This window comes from Scyliorhinus torazame, chromosome 14 (genome assembly GCF_047496885.1).
Source record: "Scyliorhinus torazame isolate Kashiwa2021f chromosome 14, sScyTor2.1, whole genome shotgun sequence".
Classification (NCBI taxonomy): Eukaryota; Metazoa; Chordata; class Chondrichthyes; order Carcharhiniformes; family Scyliorhinidae; genus Scyliorhinus; species Scyliorhinus torazame.
Window position 1 is genome coordinate 210,660,597 of NC_092720.1, and position 22,574 is coordinate 210,683,170.

At 50.7% G+C, this 22,574-nt stretch overlaps 1 protein-coding gene across 3 annotated transcripts in view; it reads right to left on the reverse strand.

The window, feature by feature from the left end:
* Window positions 1-484: 484 nt before the first annotated feature.
* Window positions 485-22,574, reverse strand: part of LOC140390459 (zinc-binding protein A33-like) — a 29,071-nt gene continuing 6,981 nt past the window's right edge. The window contains exon 6 of one of the 3 annotated variants that reach the window (XM_072475611.1): window positions 485-549. In XM_072475611.1, coding sequence (XP_072331712.1) covers window positions 515-549 — 35 coding nt within the window. In that variant the 3' untranslated portion in view covers window positions 485-514. Of the gene's footprint in view, window positions 550-7,189; window positions 8,037-12,162; window positions 14,557-22,574 lie in introns of those variants that run through there. The other 2 variants (XM_072475610.1, XM_072475609.1) reach the window with 2 other exon arrangements.

Below are 22,574 nucleotides of genomic sequence, written 5' to 3' on the forward strand. Positions count from 1 at the left end.
TGTTATGGAATTGTCTGGGAGGAACCGGCCACAACAGGAAATCCATCGCATCATCTCCCCTGACCTGCTGGGCAGAGAAACATTCCAGAAACGTGTGGGAAACTGCCTGGGCTCGTCTGGTCAGTGTCAGTTGTAGTTCAGTGGCAGCGCCCTTATCGCTGAGTGAGAAGAGAGTGGGATCGATCCCAATCCACACTTCAGCACATAACCGGAATTGGAGGGATCTCGCTGATCTCAAATCAGCTCCATGACCCCAGGAGCGAGGAAAGAAACTTTGTTCTTTGCTTCCTTGCAGACAAAACCGAATCTCACATTTCCCTCCCCTCTAAAGATTTCCTCTGTGTGACAGGATGTATTTCCCTAAACCAAACCTGTGACACCGTAATCCTTCCTTTTGGTGAAAATGCATCAGTCAACCACAGACATCAGATTGATGGAGACATTCTGGCCTCACATCTCTAACAGCAGAAAATAAAACAAACACTTCAATCTGTTACTTTATAATGTTGCTCAGTTATTTTTGGAAAACGTGCCGTCGGATGTACTCTCCTGAAATAAACAAAAACACAAATATTAACACACAGTAAACTGATGGCCGTCCACAAATAGAGTAAAAAATCCTCGACTTTCTAGCCTGAAAGAAGACGAGAGTCAATAGTAAAATGTTCAGCAAATTGCTGATCTCAGCTGCCAAGAAGCTGAAGGGAAAGTTTTGGTTCTTGGACAGGAGTGGATGTGAATTAATGGAAGGAAGCGATTGGAAAGCGAATTAGAAAAGGCGAGTGAATAAAACAGGAATAATCGAGTAATGGTTCAGTGAAGTGGACGGGCTGGTGCTCAATATTGAGGGTGAATCACTGGAGAACTGTGACAGGGATTTTTACCGACAGGCACAGGGTCAGCAAGAAACAGGAATAAGTGCTGGGGAAAACCAAAACACAGAAAATAATAGAGGATGTACTGACACCAGGAAGAACACTTGTAAAGACAGTGAGACAGGCACAACAATGTGAAACTACAGGAACAGGAGGAGGCCATTCAGCCCCCTGAGCCTGTCCCATAATTCTATTAAATGAAGAGACCCTATCATGGAGGGGATAGTTCAGAACCCAGAGAACGTGATTAGGATAAAGATGGAGTTGGGAAGGTGCAGGGAGATCCTGGCTGTGGGTAGTGATGCATGTGGGAATAATGATGGAGTTAGTTACCTGAAGACAGGTCTGTGCACATTGAAGATAAATGACAAAAGGGTCTGGAGGAGCTGGAAGGAGTAAATGACAAAGTAAGAAATGATGAGATTATTCAGGAAATGAGAGCCAGACCTCACAGGAGTGAAATGAGGAAATATTTCAAGTTAAAGAGGGTGGTCAAAGTCTGCAACTCCCTTCCCCAGATGGCAACTGATGCTAGATCGAATTGAATTTCAAATCCGAGATAGAGAGATGTTTGTCAAGCAGAGGTTAATGGGAAAGGCGAGTATCTGGAGTTAGATCATAGCTCAGTGAATGTCTCACTGAAAGACAGAACAGGTTTGAGGGTTAAATACCTCCCCCTGCTGTTCTTATGTTCTTTCAAGATAAATTTGTATTTTGATGCCCTTTTGAGTTGTTTGTAGGAATATTTAGTGAATGTTTCAGAAATTAAACTAATCTCAGAAGTTTATGGTCAAAATTATAAAGAATAAGAATAACATTTCAGCTCAGTGGCAAATAATCAGAACAGTAAACACTGAACTAATAAATAATGATAATGATAAAAATAAAACCTTGTTCACCAAAATACTGGAGTCGCATCATTTTCGACAGACAGGATGACCAGTGAAGACAGTCTGTCCTCTCCCACAGTCGATCACTGGTGAATTTTATAAGCTACAACTTCAAGAAGCTCCGTTAACAGCTCATCGCTGATGTGAACACGGTTAACAGGGTCCCGAGTGTTCTCCTTGTGTCGACATTGCTGTTGGCATCACAACTGCACATCTAAATACTTTGTAAATGTTATTGGTCTCTGCCTCCACCATGTTTTCGGGCAGTGAGTTCCAGACTCGCACCAGCCTCTGGGTGGAAAGGTTTTCCTCACATCCCCTCTGAACCTTCTGCCAATTACCTTAAAGCTCTGCCCCCTGGTCACTGATCCCTCAACGAAGGGAAAGAGGTGCTTCCTGTGCACTCCACCCATCCTCTTCAAAATTTTATACATCTCAATTACGTTCCCCCTCAGTCACTTCCATTCCAAGGAAAACAACCCCAGTCTATCCAATCTCTCTTCATAGCTAAAACTCTCCAGCCCAGGCAACAGGCTGGGAAATCTCCTCTGCACCCTTTCCAGTGCGATCACATTCCTTCTGCAATGTGGATTTGAGAACTGCACACAATACTCTAACTGTGGCCTAATCAATGTTTTATACAGTTCCTGCATTGCCTCCCTGCCTATTAAACTCTAAACTTTTCCTGATAAAGGGAAATATACCATATGCCTTCTTAACCACTGTATCCACCTGCCCCTCCTACCTTAAGAAACCGGTGTACATGCACACCAAGGGCCCTCTGATCCTCAGTACGTCCCAGGGTCCTGCCATTTATCCTGTATTCCATTGCCTTGTTTGTCCTGCCCAAATGCATCACCTCACACTTATCTGGACTGAACCCCATTTGCCACTGATCAGCCCATCTGACCAGTCCATCTACATCCTCCTGTAATCTCAGCTATCCTTCTCACTAATTACCGCCCCACTAATATCCGTAACATCCGCAAACTTATTGATCAACCCTCCTACATTCAAGTCTAAATCTATATGCAAACCACAAACAGCAAGGGCCCCAACATTGATCCCTTCGGACCCTACTGGACACAGGATTCCAGTCAAGAAAATAACCCTCGCCCATCATCCTCTGCTTCCTGCCACTCAGCCAATTTTGGATTAAATTTGCAAAATTTCCATGGATCCCATGGGTTCTTACACAAGAAATGGAAGAACTCTTGCGAGTACTGACAGGCAGAGAGATCTGGGCGTGCATGTCCAGCGATCACTGGAAGTGGCAAGGCACGTGGATAAACTGGTGAAGAAGGCATACGGCATGCTGGCCTTCATCGGTCGTGGTTTCAATATAAAAATTGGCAAGTCATGTTGCAGCTGTACAGGACCTTAGTTAGGCCTCACTTGGAATATTGTGTACAATTCTGGTCGCCACACTACCAGAAGGATGTGGATGCTTTGGAGAGGGTACAGAAGCGGTTTACTCGGGTGTTGCCTGGTATGGAGGGCATTAGCTATGAGGAGAGGTTAGATGAACTTGGTCTGCTCTCACTGGAATGACGGGAGTTGAGAGGCGACCTGATAGATGTCTACAAGATTATGAGTGGCATGGTCAGAGTGGATAGTCGGATGCTCTTTTCTAGGGTAGGAGAGTCAAGTACTCGGGGACATAGGTTTTAAACTGTGTGGGGAAAAGTTTAGATCAGATGTCCGATGCAAGTTTTTTTTTTTTTTTTTTTTGACACAGAGGGTGTTTAATACGTGGAATGCGCTGCCTGGGGAGGTGGTGGGAGCAGGTACGATAGCAGCATTTTAGGGACATCTAGACAAATATATGAAAGGGTGGGAATGGAAGGATACGGACCCCCTAAGTGCAGACGGTTTTAGTTTAGGCAGGTACCATGGTTGGCGCAGGCTTGGAGGGCAGAAGGGCCTGTTCCTGTGCTATATTGTTCTTCGTTCTTACCTTCATTATCAGTCTCTCATCTGGAATCTTATCAAAGTCCTTGCTGAAGTCCAAGTAGATTACGTCAGGTGTATTGCCCTCTTTGAAAAATTCAATGAAGTTGGTCAGACATGACCTCCCCTTAACAAAACCATGCTGACTTTCTTGATTAATTCCTACCTCTCCAAATACAGATTAATTCTGTCTCTCAGAATTACCTCCAATATGTTAGACTGGCTGGTCTGTAGTTTCCTGGTTTATCCATTCCGCCCTTGTTGAATAATGGTACCATATTGACTCTCCTCCAGTCCTCTGGCACCTCTCCTGTTGCCAGACTGGAATTGAAAATTATTGCCAGCGCCCCTATTTCCTCCCTTGCCTCATTCAAAAGTCGGGGAAACATTTCATCTGGCTCTGGAGATTTGCCAATTTCTAAGTCTGCCAGACCACTCAGAATCGATGTTTACTTCTTTGATTTTAATCACAGTCGTTCTTCCTGATTTCTGTACCCACACGTCACTTTCACGAGCAAACACGGACACAAAGTTTTCATTTAGAACCCTACCTATGTCCTCCCGCTCCACATACAAATTACCACTCAGCTCCTTAATTCTTTCCCTAGTTACCCTTTTATGGACTTGTAAAGCAACTAAGGATTTTCCTTTATTTTACCTGCCACTGTCCTTTCATATTCTCTCTCCTATAAAGATCCTTTTTGCACATTCTGTAGACCTTGAGGGAGTCTGCTGTTCTGAGCTCTCGCTATCTGTCATAAGCCTCCCTTTTTCTTTTTACCCAAGGCCGCTCCAAATACAGATTAATTCTTTATCCCTCGAGATCCAGGGTTTACCCTTTTTCTTTGTTGGAACATGTTGGCCCTGCACTCTCCCTATTTCCTTCTTGAATGTGTCCCACTGTTCAGTCGCAGATGAATCTAAACATGTCCAGTCCAAGTCCACTCTGAACAAATCATTTCTGATCCTAGTAAAGTCGGCCTGCCCCCAGTTTAGAACTTTGATTTCAAAATAATTTCTTAACTGCTCTTTCAAACGTGTCCTTGCAGCTTCAATCACTTACTTACATGGACACCAAGGTCCCTCTGTTCCTAAACTTCCTTTACAGGTTCTCCCTTTAGTTTAGACTGCCTATCTATATTTGTGGGTTTCCTCCGGGTGCTCCGGTTTCCTCCCACAGTCCAAAGATGTGCAGGTCAGGTGGATTGGCTGTGCTAAATTGCCCTTAGTGTCCAAAAAAAGGACAGGTGGGATAGGGTGGAGGTGTGGGGATAGCATGGAGGTATGACCTTAGGTAGGATGCTCTTTCCAAGGGCCGGTGCAGGCTCGGTGGGGCGAATGGCCTCCTTCTGCACTGTAAATTCTATGACGATTCTTAACGAAATGATTTACTTCACACTTCTCTGAATCGAACTTAATTTGCCACTTGTCTTCCCAATCAAATATATCAATGTTCCTTTTGAAGTTCAAGACTATCCTCATCACAGTCAGCAATGTTTCAAATCTTTGCATTATCTCTAAATTATGAAATCAAGCCCTGGACACTAGTGTCTCAGTCATTAATATATATATCAGAAAGAGCAAGGGTCTCAACACAGACCCTTGGAGATCTCCACTAAAAACCTTCCTCCAAACTTAAAAAAGCCATTGATCACAACTCTCTGCTTTCACTGTCATCGAGGAATATTTGAGCTTTAATAGGAGTGAAGAGATTTCCCCTTCCACGCTATGGGACACACTGAAGCTAATCGTTAGAGGGTAAGGCACAGGGAGGCGGAGGTTGGCGGACACCACCTTAGAGATGGACCGCCAACACTCAATCAGACACCAGAATTGCTGGCAAGGAGGAAGAAGGGAGTTTGGGCTTCTATGCACAGAGAGGGCGGTGCACTGGCTGCAACATTCACGCTGGGAGCAGGGGGAAGGGGTTGCTCTTTATGAACACCATGTTTTACCTTTAAGTCCATTACAGGGCACTTGACAGCAAGGCACTGAATCACTATTAGGAGTGGGGATCATGGTTAAATGTTCCCATTCTCAAACTAGGGATATTGAGGCGAACTGTCGTACATCAGATCAGGAAAAATCAAATTTGGGTTTTCTGAATTGCAATCAGTCTGTTTCATGTCACAGTCATTGAGCCTTTAGTGGAGGTGGAATAAGAAACAACAGACGTTATTCCTCAGGCTAATTCTGTCCATTGTATTTCTTCATTTATTTTAAAGGAGAATTTTGCCTCAAACCCCTTGAGTGTAAAAGACACTGAATTGTTCTTGTCATAATATACACACAGGTATAAGATGGTGCACAGACAGGCAGTGATTGACACACAGGATGACCAGTGAACACAGCAGAACACATCAGCCAATCACCAGACAGGACACAAGCACTATAAAGCCAGAGGGCACTAGTTTTCCCACTCTCTCGGGACCCAGCCTCTGAGACAATCAGAGCCTGTGAGCAGCAACTGGAACACACACCATGTGGTAGTAAGATAGTCTGGTCACGTTAGCCTCGGGTCTCCAGTCAAGTCATCATAGTGTCAACCCAGAGTTTAAGTATGTTTAATTGTTAAGAGTTCAATAAAATCGAGTTGCATTTCTCCAAGTGTTGGAAGCCTGTCTCTCTCACTGCTGCAGTAAACGCAGTCCTCGCAGACCCAGCTTACCCAACACATCAGTTCTGACACAATATTCTGTACAGTTCAGGGCAGTGAAAATTCCTAAAGAATGTGTTCTTTAAGATTCAGGTCTTGTGAGAAAGACATTCCCCCTTCCCCAGCCCCACCCCCCCTCAATGAAAAGGGAGCCCCTCTTACCTGTGCCTGTTACCGGGTGGACAATGCCTCCTTCTCCCATTGACGGCTCCCAATTTGATCTCCCAGTAACCGCTCTTGCTGGGTGGGGCCTTCAGGCTGCGGTGAGGTCTGACTTTCACTGACCTCACACTGACCTCTGCTCAGTGCCACAGGGCGTCATCACTCTGAGTGACAGGGGCTCCGACCAATTCATTTCCCCATCTGCTGGGACCCGCCTTCCGCGCTCTGAGTGACAGGTAGGTTGGCCAATCGGCGTTTACGTTTTCAGGAAATCCGGCTCCCTCACTGTGAGTGGCCCAATAACTGACCAATCCACTTGACGTACAACGCTCGGTTTCTCGGTCCCTTTGTGAGTAGCACTTTGACCAATCCACTTCCGTAATCATCGGAAACCCGCCTCCCTTAGTTTGAGTGACAGAAGGAGCGACCAATCCGCTTCAATAATCCAATTAACCCACCTCACTTGCTGAGTGACAGGAATATCAACCAATCAGTTTTCCTAGTGCCCGGTAACCGCCTCCCTCACTCTGAGTGACAGGCCCTCTGCCCCATCCGCTTCTCTATTCTCCGGAAACCCGCCCCCTCACTCAGTGACGACACAAACAAGGTGTTGAGTTTCTGCTTCGGAATAATAAGCACAATATGACCAGGTTCCATTTACAGAGAACATTAATAATGTTTTAATAAAACAGGTAATTACATACCAGTGATTTCAGGATTATTTCTCTGGTGTGGACAGTGATGAGACAGAGCAGACAAACCAGAGATAAATTACTCACCCAGTAAGGAAACAAAAAACAAAATCACCAAAACATTATTGTCACTCAGCTGGAATCACCCTGAGCTCAGGAACCATTGGAACCATCCGCACCCCCTGTGACTGAGACCCACACCCAGCAGCTTACAGCTGGCAGGAGGCAGGGAGATGGTGTGAAATTATGGGATGGATCTGTTAGTGACCTTTAATCCCGCAGATTGTCAGCGGGGCCGAGTTTTTCCCGCCACTAATCCATCCCGGACAGAAGAAGGGAAAGATTCTCTCAGTGAAAGTGAGGGTGAAAGTGTGGAGATGGGACATGTTGTCCGCATTGTAAAATGACACCTGTCCCCCCTCATAGTCCAGGAAAACCCCGATCTTCCCGGGATTCACACTCGGGGTGAGGCGGGTCGGTGAGGGGGAGGTGGCGGCAGAATAACCAAATCCGGGAAACAGCCTCAAAATCCAGAATCCAGACTCAGGGATCAGGGAGATTCTCTCTTTCCTGTTCACAGACTCTCGGGCCACTCCCAGCCACCACCGGGTCTTCTCCCCCACCCCCACCTCCCAGTAATGTCTCCCTGATGTGAATCCCTCTGATCCCAGGACACATTCCCAGGAATCAAACCTCTCCGGGGTGTCAGGCAGCGGCTGCTGTTTGTCTCCGAATCTCACACTGGTCCGGTCCTCAGACAGGATGAGCCGGGGATTCGCTGTGTTCGGATCCAGAGTCAGAGAGGCTGGAGCTGGGGGAAAGTTAAAATAACACAGTCAGTGATTTAGAGAGGGAGGGGGAGGGAAGAGAGAGAGAGGGGGGAGGGAAGAGAGAGGGAGGGGCAGAGAGGGGCCAACGGGGTAGGTGAGGGAGAGGATAGTGAGGGAGGGGGAGGGAAGAGAGAGGGAGGGGCAGAGAGGGGCCAACGGGGTAGGTGAGGGAGAGGATAGTGAGGGAGGGGAAGAGAGAGGGAGGGGCAGAGAGGGAGGGGCAGAGAGGGGTAAACGGGGTAGGTGAGGGAGAGGATAGTGAGGGAGGGAAGAGAGGGGGGGAGGGAAGAGAGAGGGAGGGGGAGGGAAGAGAGAGAGGGGGAGGGAAGAGAGGGGGCGGAGGGAAGAGAGAGGGGGAAGAGAGAGGGAGGGGGAGGGAGGGGGAGGGAAGAGAGGGGGAGGGAAGAGAGAGGGAGGGGGGAGGGAAGAGAGAGGGAGGGGGGAGGGAAGAGAGAGGGAGGGGGAGGGGGAGGGAAGAGAGAGAGAGAGGGGGAGGGAAGAGAGGGGGGGAAGAGAGAGGGAGGGGGAGGGAAGAGAGAGGGAGAGGGAGGGAAGAGAGGGGGCGGAGGGAAGAGAGAGGGAGGGGGAGGGGGAGGGGAGAGGGAGGGAAGAGAGAGGGAGGGGGAGGGAAGAGAGAGGGAGTGGGGCGGGAAGAGAGAGGGAGGGGGGCGGGAAGAGAGAGGGAGGGGGGCGGGAAGAGAGAGGGAGGGGGGCGGGAAGAGAGAGGGAGGGGGGCGGGAAGAGAGGGAGGGGGACGGGAAGAGAGGGCGGGGGGAGGCAGGGGGGCGGGAAGAGAGAGGGAGGGAGGGGGAGGGAAGGGAGGGAGGGGGAGGGAAGAGAGAGGGGGGGGGCCACGTGCAGACCCGGCCTGCCAAATAGCGTCCCCTTTAACCCTCTCGCCGCCCCCGGACCACCCCCCACCAGTTTACACAGTCCCCGCCTAAGCCCCACAGGCCAGCAGAACGGCTCCCCGTCCCCCGACTGTGGAAGCGCTGGACACAGTCCGCAGCTGCCCTGCAAGGTCCCAGAAAACTGTGAGCAAACGCGGCCCACGCCATCAGGAAGTGGCCAATTGGGGGCGGAGCATCGGGGGAGGGCCTCAGGTGACGTCCTGAGGCCGTCCCGACGGCGTGTGTCATACTCACTGCTGACCCCGCTTTGGAGGGGGCGGTGCATCTGAAAAATGCCGCCCCCCCCCAATTTTGCCGTAAAAATGGGTTCTCCAGCCGATTGCCGAATTTGGTTTCAGCGCCGGTGATTTGAGAATCCAGCTCTAAGTGTTGACACCAACAGAGAATCCATGGACTTCACGGCAGAAAAATCGTCGCCACACCTGCCGGGTCCGTGACTGACACTCGGGAGGCTGACAAGCTGCAGCTGCACAGAAACAATTCTCCCCCCACACACACCATCCCAGCCAACACGGTGGCTGTAAGGAGAGCGGCGCCAAGGTTCACGGACGCAGAGCCCGAGACCCTCTTGGACGCCGTGGAGGAGACTAGGGCGACCCTGTACCCCGGCCCGGGAAGAAGGCTGCCAGCCGCCGCCGTTCGTCGTGCCTGGGCGCAGGTGGCAGAGGCGGTCAGCGCCGGGGGCAACATAGTCCGGACCGGCCAGCAGCGCAGAAAAAAACTGCACGACCTCCTCAGGGTGCCCACGGTGAGTAGGCAGCACTGTCCCCCTGGCACTAACACCCGCCCACTCAGGAGAAGGCCGCACACAAACGCTGGGAGCAGGCGAAGCCAGGAGGTGGACCACGAGACCTGTGGCCCCTCACCGTGGCAGAGCAGAGGGCCCTGGAAGTGGCCGGCGGCCCGGAGGAAAGGGAGGTCGCCGAGGCGGAGTGCGGCCACGGGCGAGGGAGTGAGACCCCGCTGAATTGCGGTTCTCCAGGACACGTGTGAACAATGCCCCGCGAACCACCCAACACCACCCTCACCCCTACACCACTCTCACCCCCACACCACCCTCACCCCCACACCACCCTCACCCCCACATCACCCTCACCCCCACACCATCCTCACTCCCACACCACCCTCACCCCCACACCACACTCACCCCCACACCACCCCCAGACCCTCACCTACCCCAACACCACCCCCACATCACCTCCTCAACACCCTCACCTACCCCCCCACACCACCCTCACCCCCACACCACCATCCATTCCCACACCCTCCCGCCCACCAAAACCCCCGGCCCACGGTCTAATCAGGCATTTTTCTTGTGGCTTGCAGGACCTGCTGGAGATAGGGTGGGTCTACCTGGCGTCCCCCACCCCCAGCCAGTGCCACAGCCGGAGCCCACCCACGTGACCGAGCAGTGATGGGAGCAGCTCGGACACCAGCCCGAGGCCCGAGGCCCAGGACACCCCAGAGCTCAGGTTGGAGGATGACACTGACTTCCCGTCACAGCGTCTCCAACATCCTCCCCCATCCCGGAGACACACACATCGGTTGGCCATGTTAGTGAAGAGGCTCCTGGGACACTCTCTGGTGCTCAGCACACAGCTGACCCGGTACAGCAGGTGGAGGTAGGAGCACCCGAGGGGGAGGACGGTCGGAGGGCCGATCCCAGGGACTAGCTGCCGTCCAGATGGCTCTCGGGCGTCTGGAACAGACAGTCCCATCGATAGTGGAGATGCAGTCGCAGAGCCAGGGACTACATGAGGGGATGTCGGCGAGCATCCAACACCTGCAGGCGCAGGTGGAGGAGTCCAACCGCGTGCCGGAGCAGGAGGTGGTGCCGACCATGCGTGTCACCCAGGGCAACACCGCATGGGTGGGGTCCAGAGTGGAGGGATTGGGGCGATGGTTTTGACTAAGGATCGGCATGCCCAAGGCCTGGGGCATTATGTGCAGGCGCTGGCCGAGGCCCAGGACCGGGTTTGCTGCCCCACAGGCGACCATGTCCCAGAGCCACCTGGAAATTGCAGCGGTGCTCCAGAGCATGGCCCAGTCACAGCAGTGCCAGGTGGCGGGGAGCCTCAGGGGGTAACTCCCCTCACACGCCAGTCCCAGCGAGAAGCCCAGGGGTCATTGGGCACCCGAGGGAGGAGGAGGTGATGAGACCCGTGCCGGTGACTCCCGCAGGGGAAGTGCCAGAACACAACAGCACCTCGGACTCCCCATCCTGCTCCTGGCGTATCTGGTGGGCAGCAGGCAGAACATGGCGGCACAACGCCACCAGGGGGAGTGAGGGGGGGGTGCGGTTGGGATGCAGTGTCCGTGCCCCTGGCCAGTCCCCCAGCACCCCCCCCACCCACCCTGCCTCCTAGTCGGTGAACCTGGAGGCGATCTGACCGTCCAGTGCACGTAGGCCCAGGCATCCCGCGCCTGCCGGGCATCCTGGTGGGCTCGGTCCACATCGAAGTGGATGTATTGATCCGCCTGGGAATATAGGACCTCCGTGAGGGTATTGATGCACCTGTGCACCGAGGTCTGTGAAATCCAGGTCCCCACTCGGCGCCAGGAAGGACCCTGTGGCATAAACATTCAAGTCAACCGTCACCTTGGGAGCGGGTGTCCTCCCCCATACCCCCGCGGTGCCAGGTGTGCCATCATCGGGAGTCTTCGACGGCATGCCCGGTCCGGCAGCTCCTCGAATGACAGGCGGTGCCGGAACACACGTGGTCTCATGTGGTGCCTCCTTGGCACCTCCCCCTCCTCGGCCTGTTGGACAGCCAGCTCTCCAACCTGGGCGGCTGCTCTCTGTCCCTCTGCTGCCCTCTGCCCCTCTGCTGCTCGCACCGCTGCTGCCTGCTCCGCTGCTGCAGCTTCCTCCTCCTCCTCGAGGAGCTCCCGCTCGTACAGCCACAGGGCATCCCCCAGGGCTGCGGCGACCAGCAGGAAGGCCACCATTGCTGGTTGAATTCCAATATCCATTGTCTGCAGGGGACGAAAGGTCGACGCGTTAGCATGTTGCGCACCACCCCCCCCCCCCCCCAAACCCGTGCCCAACCAGGTCCACAGGGCTACACGGTGGTCCCGGTTGGCACTGCGGGATCCACCCCCGCATCTCCCCCCCATCCCCTCACCCCTGGCCCTGTCGGTCCCACAGTCCCAGCTCCTCGGCTGAGCTGCTGCCAACAACTGCTGCTCCCAGCTCCTTAAACTAAAAACAACTGAACACAAACAGTTGTTCACTGACCCTTGAGGTGACCTGTGACCCCCCATCAGGGTTCAGCCTCCTGCCCTGAGACAGGATCTGAATGTGTCAACCCTCGGGACATTCTGAACCTGAAACGTTACAATCTCCAGTCAACTCAAAGGTCACTCCCACATGTGTTCCACACTGAAAACCAACACAAGACAATCTCCAGAATATATATTTCCTCACCCTCTCCATGTAATTAATATATTCTCTTTATATTCTTCCTGCCTTTTCCCACATTATACTCCATCTACTAACTGAACTACCAGCACACGGCACGGTGGCACAGTGGTTAGCACTGCTGCCTCACAGCTCCAGGGTCCCAGGTTCAATTCCGGCCTCGGGTGACTGTCTGTGTGGAGTTTGCACTTTCTCCCTGTGTCTACGTGGGTTTCCTCCGGGTGCTCCGGTTTCCTCCCACAGTCCAAAGATGTGTAGGTTAGGTAGATTGGCCATGTTAAATTGCCCCTTTGTGTCCAAAAGGTTAGGTTGGGTTACTGGGTTACAGGGATAGGGTGGGAGCCTGGGCTAAAGTAGGGTGCTCTTTCCAAGGGCCAGTACAGACTCGATGGGTCAATGGCCTCTTCTGCACTGTAAATTCTGTGATGAACATCACTTTGGAGTTGGGGAGAGTGTGAATGGACTGAGGGAGGATCGAGTGAGCTAGAGGGGACAGGGCATATTCTGGAGGGGAGGGAGAGACGGTTAGGGAAGCTGGAAGTGAAGGAATGGAGATTGTGGTGAACAGTGTGTGGGAGTAGGAGAGAGAGTGTGGGATTGAGGGGTGTGGAACAGCAGAATGGTGAGAGTGATGGGATGGGAGATGAGGGAAGGATAGACAGTGGGAGAGAGGATGTACAGGGAGCAGAACATGTGTAAGATGACGACGAGAGATCTGTGGGTCGTGGGCAGAAGGGGTGTAGATGGAGGAGAGAGAGGGCAGAGGAATGGGAGGTGAGAGAGAAAACTGCAGCGAAAGGGGAGGTGGCTGGCAGCAACTTCTGGATGAGTGGGAGGGCAGAGAATTGGGGAGAGGAATAGAGGAATGGAGAGGGGAAGGGTCTAAATCGGCTGGGAGTGGGGAGAAAGCAGGGGAGGGAGACAGTGTTGGTGCGTTACTTTCTTAACTTCTGCAGTCTATGTGGTGTAGGTACACCCACAGTGCTGTTATGGAGAGAATTCCAGGATCTTGACACAGTGACAATGAAGGAATGGGGATATATTGCCAAGTCAGCATAGTGTGTGGCTGAGAGGGGAACTTCCAGGTGGTGGTGTGTCCAGGCATCTGCTGCTCTTGTCCTCCGAGATGGTAGCGGTTGTGGGTTTGGAAAGAGGCCTTGGCGAGTTTCTGAAGAGCATCTTGTAGACGGTACACACGGCTGACATTGTTCGATCTTGTTAGAGGGATTGCATGTTTGTGGAAGGGGGGGCGATAAAACGGGCGACTTTGTCCTGGATGGTGTTCAACTTCTTTAGTGTTGTTGGAGCTGCAGATAAGCTGACAAGACACTGGCAGTGGGGGGGTCAAGAGAGGTAATGGAGAGATCGAACTGGGTGTCATTTGAAAACTGTCCCTCTTTCTGTGGGTGAGGTTACTAAGTGGCAGCAAGTAGATCAGGAAAAGGAGACAATCAAGGATAAAATGTTTGAGAGTCTCCTCGGGTGCAGTATGGAGGTGAGAAGTGAAACTTTGCTGGAGATACTCTGGCTGTGATAGAATCGGCAAGTGTGGAACCAAATAAAGACAGTGCCACAGAGTCGGGAAATAGAGGAGATTGTTTGGAGGAGAATGGTGGTGTTGACCATGTCAATGTTTGCAGAGATGTTCAGAGGGATGAGGAGGGATAATGTATTATACTCGTTATGTGTGTCATTTATTTGGACCATTCTGCGCTGTGATCGGGATGAAAATCTGGTTGCTGTGGTTCAAATATCCACGTGCAGGAAAATTGGACATTTATTTCAGAAGTGCTCATTTCTGGAAGACTTTGTAGAAGAATGTAAGGTCAGAGAACAATTATAAATACAGAGGGATCGAGTTTGGGGATTTGAACATGGGCTTAAAACTCAGAAAAGGAATTTAACAGGAGGTGACAGCACAGGAACAAGATCGGAGAGAGAACACAGCCCTGTCTGACTCCGGATTTAACTGGAAAACTTTTCAGTTTCAATTGGATCCATTTGCAGATTTGCTCCTCAAACTTCATTTTGGAGAACATATTGACCATGTGGGTGTGTGATATTCTGTTACAGGTCTTCTCCTGGTCCAAGCTGATGAGGCAGGTGTCTACAATCTGTCCCAGATATAGGTGATTATATCCCTGTAGAAGCCAGGTATTTCTAATATACCTAATATAGGTAAAAGATAGCTGTTTAGCGTAAATATTAAGCCCCAGTTTTAAATTAAGGATTAAAAAACACATATTCTGCAAATTAATTTTCATAGTTTTAAAATAACACAGAAGTCTGATAAGACAAAACACTTTTCATTACATTTCTCCAAGGACAAGGGCTGAATCCAGCCCAGTAACTTAAAGGCTCTATTGTTCTCATTTCAGACCATTAGTGATAACAGCCTGAACCACATTCCATAACTTAAACAGGCTGAAACATTCTAGACTATTGCTGGTTTGTTTTTAATAAATGGACAGTTAGAACATCAAATCAAATATATTTGATTCCAACATTCTCAAAACATGACAATTTCATAGAAACAGCATAATTCATTTTACTAGATTAAAACAGACAGTTTGATTTACATTTTTCAAGTCATTGTACAGCATGGCATAACGAGATAACATGAAGTTTCCATTGTTGCAATAGCCAAGCCAGCATAAAACCAGTTTTTGCTGGCTTTGAGAAAGCACAATGTTGCATTCTTTAACATACACAAGTATGCAGATACACATCAATTAGAAGTAATGTTACATTTTGAAGATGGACGGCTTGCCGTCAAATCAGATGTGTTTGAGTCTAACCCAAACCAATTAGGATTATATTGGGGTGTGATCAGATGACTTAAGACAGATATGAAACAGTATAACTGAGGAGTTTCATTCCGCCATTTTTTGGTTAGTTTTAGGTTAGTTTTTTGGGTAGGTAGCTTCAGTTAGTTTTTGACTTTGACTGTTGAAGTTTTGCCGAAGCAAGAAGATATTTCTGTGATTCTTTGAAAGCTTCAAATTGTCTACGAATTGCCTTTTAAATGACTTTCAAATTGTAATCAATAGAAGACAAATAAAACAATTCTTATTTGCACCTGAGAAGTTTTAACTTAAATTTCTACTGAGTTCCAGTAATCGCAAGTGCAGCTGGTAACCTGAATGCTTTCAAAATCCCTCAACTGGCACAATCGAATCCTACAATCCCTGAGGAGCACAAGGCTATCAGAGATCTTCCTTCCGGATACAGCAGAGGTCTGATCAAAGTAGATCACCAACTCTAGAGCAGACTTGACTCGATTGATGACCTTGGACAGAATTCTGTTGTCCATGTTAAGCAGTGGAATGTCGGAGGACTTCCGGGTGCGGCGATGACTAGCTAAGTCGCACGTTTCGGCAGCTCCTGGTGGAACGGACTTTTGGGCTCTTAATAAGAGCCCCAACGGCAATTTTAACGGCTAATAGCACAGTGCGGTAAACCAGAAGGGAATCCCCCCCCGGATACGGATGGAAAAAGGAGAGGAAAGTTGCCAGATTGCAGTGGATCCTTTGGAGCAGCGGCAAGGAAGGCAAGCAAGAACCAAGATGGCGTCGGAAGGTGGCAGTTTAACATGGGGCCCTGAACAACAAGAGTTTTTGAAATGCTGCGTGGAAGAACTTAAAAAGGAGATGAAGAAGGAGCTGTTGGCCCCGATATTACAAGCGATCGAAGGGCTAAAGGATGAGCAAAAGACCCAGGAGCGGGAGCTTCGGGTCGTGAAGGCAAAGGCTGCCGAGAATGAGGACGATATACAGTGCCTGGTGGTAAAGACGGAAATGTATGAGGCACACCATAAACGATGTGTGGAAAGACTGGAAGTGCTGGAGAATAACGCGAGGAGGAATAATTTAAGGATTCTTGGTCTTCCTGAAGGTGCAGAAGGAGTGGACGTCGGGGCATATGTGAGCACGATGCTGCACTCGTTAATGGGAGCGGAGGCCCCGGCGGGTCCGCTGGAGGTGGAGGGAGCATACCGAGTGATGGCGCGAGGACCGAGAGCAGGAGAAATTCATAGAGCCATAGTGGTGAGATTCCTCCGTTTTAAGGACAGAGAGATGGTCCTTAGATGGGCAAAGAAAACTCGGAGCAGTAGGTGGGAGAACGCGGTGATCCGCGTATACCAAGACTGGAGTGCGGAGGTCGCGAGAAGGAGGGCGAGCTTTAATCGGGCCAAGGCGGTGCTTCACAAAAAGAAGATAAAATTTGGAATGCTGCAACCGGCAAGACTGTGGGTCACATATCAAGGGAGGCACCACTACTTTGAGACGGCGGATGAGGCGTGGACTTTTATTGTGGAAGAAAAATTAGAATAAGCGGGTTATTAAAAAAAGAACGTTTGAAACAAAGTGGTGGGGTGAGTATGGGGGGCGAAGAGGGGGAAAAAGGGGGGGAAAGATGAGTTTTATGTTATTAATCCTGCGATGCGGTAACTTTTCTCTCTTCCACAGGTGGTGGTGGAGGGAGGAAGGGAGGTGGAGGAGATGGGGGCCGGGGCCAAAAGGGAAGCGCGGGCTTTGTTCCCGCGCTATGATAATCACGGCGGGAATAGGGAAGCAGGAAGGAGGGGACATCGTACGGTGCGAGCCGAGGTCACGGGGGGAAGCCGAGGTCGGCCAGAGTTTGCTGACTTCTGGGAGCAACATGGGGGGTGTAACTATGCTAGTGGAGGGTCTAGCGGGGGGGGGTGGGAGGGGGGAGTTTCTGGGTTGCTGCTGCTGGGGAGAGGGGGGAGCCGGTAGGGGGTGGGGTGGGCGGGGGGGCGCCGCCTGGGGGGGGGACACAGCTGCGTGGGAACCGGGTGAGGAGCTGGAAAAAGGGGATGGCTAATCGACAAGGGGGGGGGGGGGTAAAAAGCCCCCCAACCCGGTTGATCACGTGGAATGTGAGAGGGCTGAACGGGCCGATAAAGAGGGCACGGGTACTCGCACACCTTAAGAAACTTAAGGCAGACGTGGTTATGTTACAGGAGACGCACTTGAAACTGATTGACCAGGTCAGACTCCGCAAAGGATGGGTGGGGCAGGTGTTTCATTCGGGGCTAGATGCGAAAAACAGGGGGGTGGCTATACTAGTGGGGAAGCGGGTAATGTTTGAGGCAAAGACCATAGTGGCGGATAGCGGGGGCAGATACGTGATGGTGAGTGGCAAATTACAGGGGGAGGCGGTGGTCTTGGTAAACGTATATGTCCCGAACTGGGATGATGCCAATTTTATGAGGACCTAGAGGTGGGAAAGTTGGTAATGGGGGGAGATTTTAATACGGTGCTGGAACCAGGGCTGGACAGGTCGAGGTCCAGGACTGGAAGGAGGCCGGCTGCAGCCAAGGTGCTTAAAGATTTTATGGAGCAGATGGGAGGAGTAGACCCGTGGAGATTTAGCAGACCTAGGAGTAAGGAGTTTTCGTTTTTCTCCTATGTCCACAAAGTTTATTCGCGAATAGACTTTTTTGTTTTGGGAAGGGCGTTGATCCCGAAGGTGAGGGGGACGGAGTATACGGCTATAGCCATTTCGGATCACGCTCCACATTGGGTGGACTTGGAGATAGGGGAGGAAACAGAACGGCGTCCACCCTGGAGAATGGACATGGGACTAATGGCGGATGAGGGGGGGTGTCTAAGGGTGAGGGGGTGCATTGAAAAATACTTGGAACTCTATGATAACGGGGAGGTCCAGGTGGGAGTGGTCTGGGAGGCGCTGAAGGTTGTGGTTAGAGGGGAGCTGATATCAATAAGGGCACATAAAGGAAAGCAGGAGAGTAGGGAACGGGAGCGGTTGCTGCAAGAACTTCTGAGGGTGGACAGGCAATATGCGGAGGCACCGGAGGAGGGACTGTACAGGGAAAGGCAAAGGTTACACGTAGAATTTGATTTGCTGACAACGGGTACTGCAGAGGCACAGTGGAGGAAGTCACAGGGTGTACAGTACGAATATGGGGAGAAGGCGAGCAGGTTGCTGGCCCATCAATTAAGGAAAAGGGGAGCAGCGAGGGAAATAGGGGGAGTGAGGGATGAGGAAGGAGAGATGGAGTGGGGAGCGGAGAGAGTGAATGGAGTGTTCAAGGCATTCTATAAAAGATTATACGAAGCTCAGCCCCCGGATGGGAAGGAGAGAATGATGTGCTTTCTGGACCGGCTGGAATTTCCTAAGGTGGAGGAGCAGGAGAGGGTGGGACTGGGAGCACAGATTGTAATGGAGGAAGTAGTGAAAGGAACTAGGAGTATGCAGGCGGGGAAAGCTCCGGGACCGGATGGATTTCCAGTTGAATTTTATAGGAAATATGTGGACTTGCTTGCCCCGCTACTGATGAGAACCTTTAATGAGGCGAAGGAAAGGGGACAGTTGCCCCCGACTATGTCAGAGGCAACGATATTGCTTCTCCTAAAGAAGGAAAAAGACCCGCTGCAATGCGGGTCCTATAGACCCTATTTCCCTCCTAAATGTAGACGCTAAGATTCTGGCAAGGTAATGGCAATGAGGATAGAGGATTGTGTCCCGGGGGTGGTCCACGAGGACCAAACTGGGTTTGTAAAGGGGAGATAGCTGAATACGAATATATGGAGGCTGCTGAAAAGTGAGTTGTTTGTGGTGCATCCAGGGGAGCAGAGCAGAGAAATAGAGGACTACCGCTGAGGAAGGTAACAAGGGACTTTCACTACTTGGGGATCCAGATAGCCAAGAATGGGGGGTACATTGCATAGGTTAAATTTAACGTGGTTGGTGGAACAGATGGAGGAGGACTTCAAGAGATGGGACATGGTATCCCTGTCACTGGCAGGGAGGGTGCAGGCGGTTAAAATGGTGGTCCTCCGAGATTCCTCTTTGTGTTTCAGTGCCTCCCGGTGGTGATCACGAAGGCTTTTTTCAAAAGGATTGAGAAGAGTATCATGAGTTTTGTGTGGGCCGGGAAGACCCCGAGAGTGAGGAGGGGATTTTTACAGCGTAGTAGGGATAGGGGGGGATGGCACTACCGAGCCTAAGTGATTACTACTGGGCCGCCAACATCTCAATGGTATGTAAGTGGATGGGAGAAGAGGCAGGGAGCGGCGTGGAAGAGATTGGAGAAGGCGTCCTGCAGGGGGACTTGCCTACAAGCTATGGTGACGGCGCCGTTGCCGTTCTCACCGAAGAAATACACCACAAGCCCGGTGGTGGTGGCTACTCTGAAAATTTGGGGGCAATGGAGACAGCATAGGGGAAAGACGGGAGCCTCGGTGTGTCCCCGATAAGAAATAACCATAGGTTTGCTCCGGGGAGAATGGATGGGGGATTTGGAACATGGCAAAAAGCAGGAGTAACACAATTGAGAGATCTGTTTGTAGATGGGACGTTTGCAAGTCTGGGAGCGCTGACCGAAAAATATGGGTTGCCCCCAAGGGAATGCATTCCGGTATATGCAACTGAGGGCTTTTGCGAGGCAACAGGTTAGGGAATTCCCGCAGCTCCCGACGCAGGAGGTGCAGGACAGAGTGATCTCAAAGACATGGGTGGGGGACGGTAAGGTGTCAGACATATATAGGGAAATGAGAGACGAGGGGGGGAGATTATGGTAGATGAGCTGAAAGGGAAATCGGAAGAAGAGCTGGGGGAGGAGATTGAGGAGGGGCTGTGGGCTGATGCCCTAAGTAGGGTAAACTCATCGTCCTCGTGTGTCAGGCTGTGCCTGATACAATTTAAGGTGTTACACAGGGCGCATATGACTGGAACACGGCTCAGCAAATTTTTTGGAGTAGAGGATAGGTGTGCGAGATGCTCGAGAAGCCCAGCAAATCACACCCACATGTTCTGGTCATGTCCGGCACTACAGGGGTTTTGGGTGAGGGTGACAAAGGTGCTTTCGAAGGTAGTGGGGGTCCAGGTCGAACCAAGCTGGGGGTTGGCTATATTTGGGGTTGCAGAAGAGCCGGGAGTGCAGGAGGCGAGAGAGGCTGATGTTTTGGCCTTTGCGTCCCTAGTAGCCCGGCGCAGGATACTGTTGATGTGGAAGGAAGCTAAGCCCCCGGGTGTGGAGACCTGGATAAATGACATGGCAGGGTTTATAAAGCTGGAACGGATTAAGTTCGTCCTAAGGGGATCGGCTCAAGGGTTCACCAGGCGGTGGCAACCGTTCGTCGAATCCCTCACAGAAAGATAGAGGGAATGGAAAAGAAGACAGCAGCAGCAGCCCAGCCAGGGGGGGGGGGGGGGAGGGGGGGGGGGGGGCGGGGGGGGGGGCGGGGGGGGGGGGGGGCGGGGGGCAGGAACCAGAAGGACTCTCAGGGATGTTAATATATAAGTATAATATGTATAGGTTGTTGTTATAGATAATTGTATATTGGACTGTTAAAACATATTTTTGGAGAGTATTTATCTGGGACAAGGCAGTTGCCATTTAGTTTTGTTTTTGTTTATATATTATTTATTTCTTGTTTATAAAACTGGCCATTGTTATTTATATTGTTATATTACTGTGTAAAGGATACACAATGTACTGTTATGGTTGGCCAAAAATTTTCAATAAAATATATTTTTTTTAAAAAGCAGTGAAATGTCACCAATTTCTAAATCCTCTCTGTCCCCTTCCACTTGTAGATGAAGGTGAGAAAGCCTTTCCTCATGGATTCTAAAATCTTATCAGTCAGAATCAAACTCTCACTCACTGGCCTGATCCAGTCTCACAGAGTCAAACACAAATGACCTGATGAACTGTCACTTCCTCTCAAGAAGCTGGCAGTTTGTGTCAACTCAACCAAATTTAGTGTATTTTCTCGTGTCATCTAAGATTTCTGTGATAGGGGACAGTAAAGCTGGGGGGGGGGGGTCTGTGGGCTTCATGTCGCACAATCTGGCACAAAATGATTTGCTGATCCTCAGTATGTCAGACTGCGATGATGTCACTGAACCAACTTCTTCCTTCAGGCTGTTGATCACAGATCTCTCGATCTCTCTCTCTGTCTCTCTCTCTCTCACTGTCTCTCTCTCTCCCTCTCTCTATCTCTCTCTCTCTCTCTCTGTCTCTCTCTCTGTCCCTGTATCCCTCTCTCTCTGTAACCTGTGGAAGATGAAACGTGAGCGGAGTCTGGAATGAATGATAATCTTGGAGCCTCTGCAGCGAAGAGTGAGTCATGAAGAACAAAGAACAAACAACAGTACAGCAAAGGAATAGGCCCTTCTGCCCTCCAAGCCTGCGCCGACCATGCTGCCCGTCTAAACTAAAATCTTCCACACTTCCGGGGTCCGTATCCCTCTGTTCCCATCCTATTCATGCATTTGTCATGATGCCCCTTAAACATCACTATCGGCCCTGCTTCCACCACTCCTCCGGTAGCGAGTTCCAGGCACCCACTACCCTCTGTGTAAAAAACTTACCTCGTACATCTCCTCTAAACATTGCCCCTTGCACCTTAAACCTATGCCCCCTAGGAAACCTGGGAAAAAGTCTCTGACTATCCACTCTGTCTATGCCCCTCATAATATTGTTGACCTCTATCAATTTGCCTCTCAACCTCCGATGTTCCAGTGAGAACAAACCAAGTTTACTCAACCTCTCCTCATAGCTAATGCCCTCCATACCAGGCAACATCCTGGTAAATCTCTTCTGCACCCTCTTTTTTTTTTTTTGGCAATTTACTATTTATTTTGTACAGTGCACACCTTCATTCGAAACAAAAATAATGGATTGATATATTTAAATGATTTACAGTAAATTATGACTGAGGCACAGTGATTGTCACCAAGCTAATGAGGAAGTTCATGATGCTCAAGTTTATAGTGAGAGCCACAGGGTGGACATCGCTGGGGATTTCCAGAATGCAGCCAGAACCAAACAATCGCAGTGTTATCTTCTTCACAAATGCAGCCAACAAGCCTCTTGTCAGCGATTGAAGGAACAACATGAGGATCTTCCTTGGTACCTGCATACTCCTTTGATTTGAAGATACTGGAGGGATCCTTCCCTTTCTTCATAGCTTGCAATACTTTCCTCTCGAGACCAGTCGATTGTTCTTCATCTGTCGGAATACCTGTGGAGGCCAAGGACCTGCTGGCTATGATCCTGCTGGCGGCGGGCACCCTTGGGGCCGCCACCGCGGGACAGCACGTTCCACGTGACACCGCCGCCATCTCAGCGTCCTCTCTTCTGCACCCTCTCTAAAGCCTCCACATCCTTCTGGTAGTCTGGCGACCAGAAT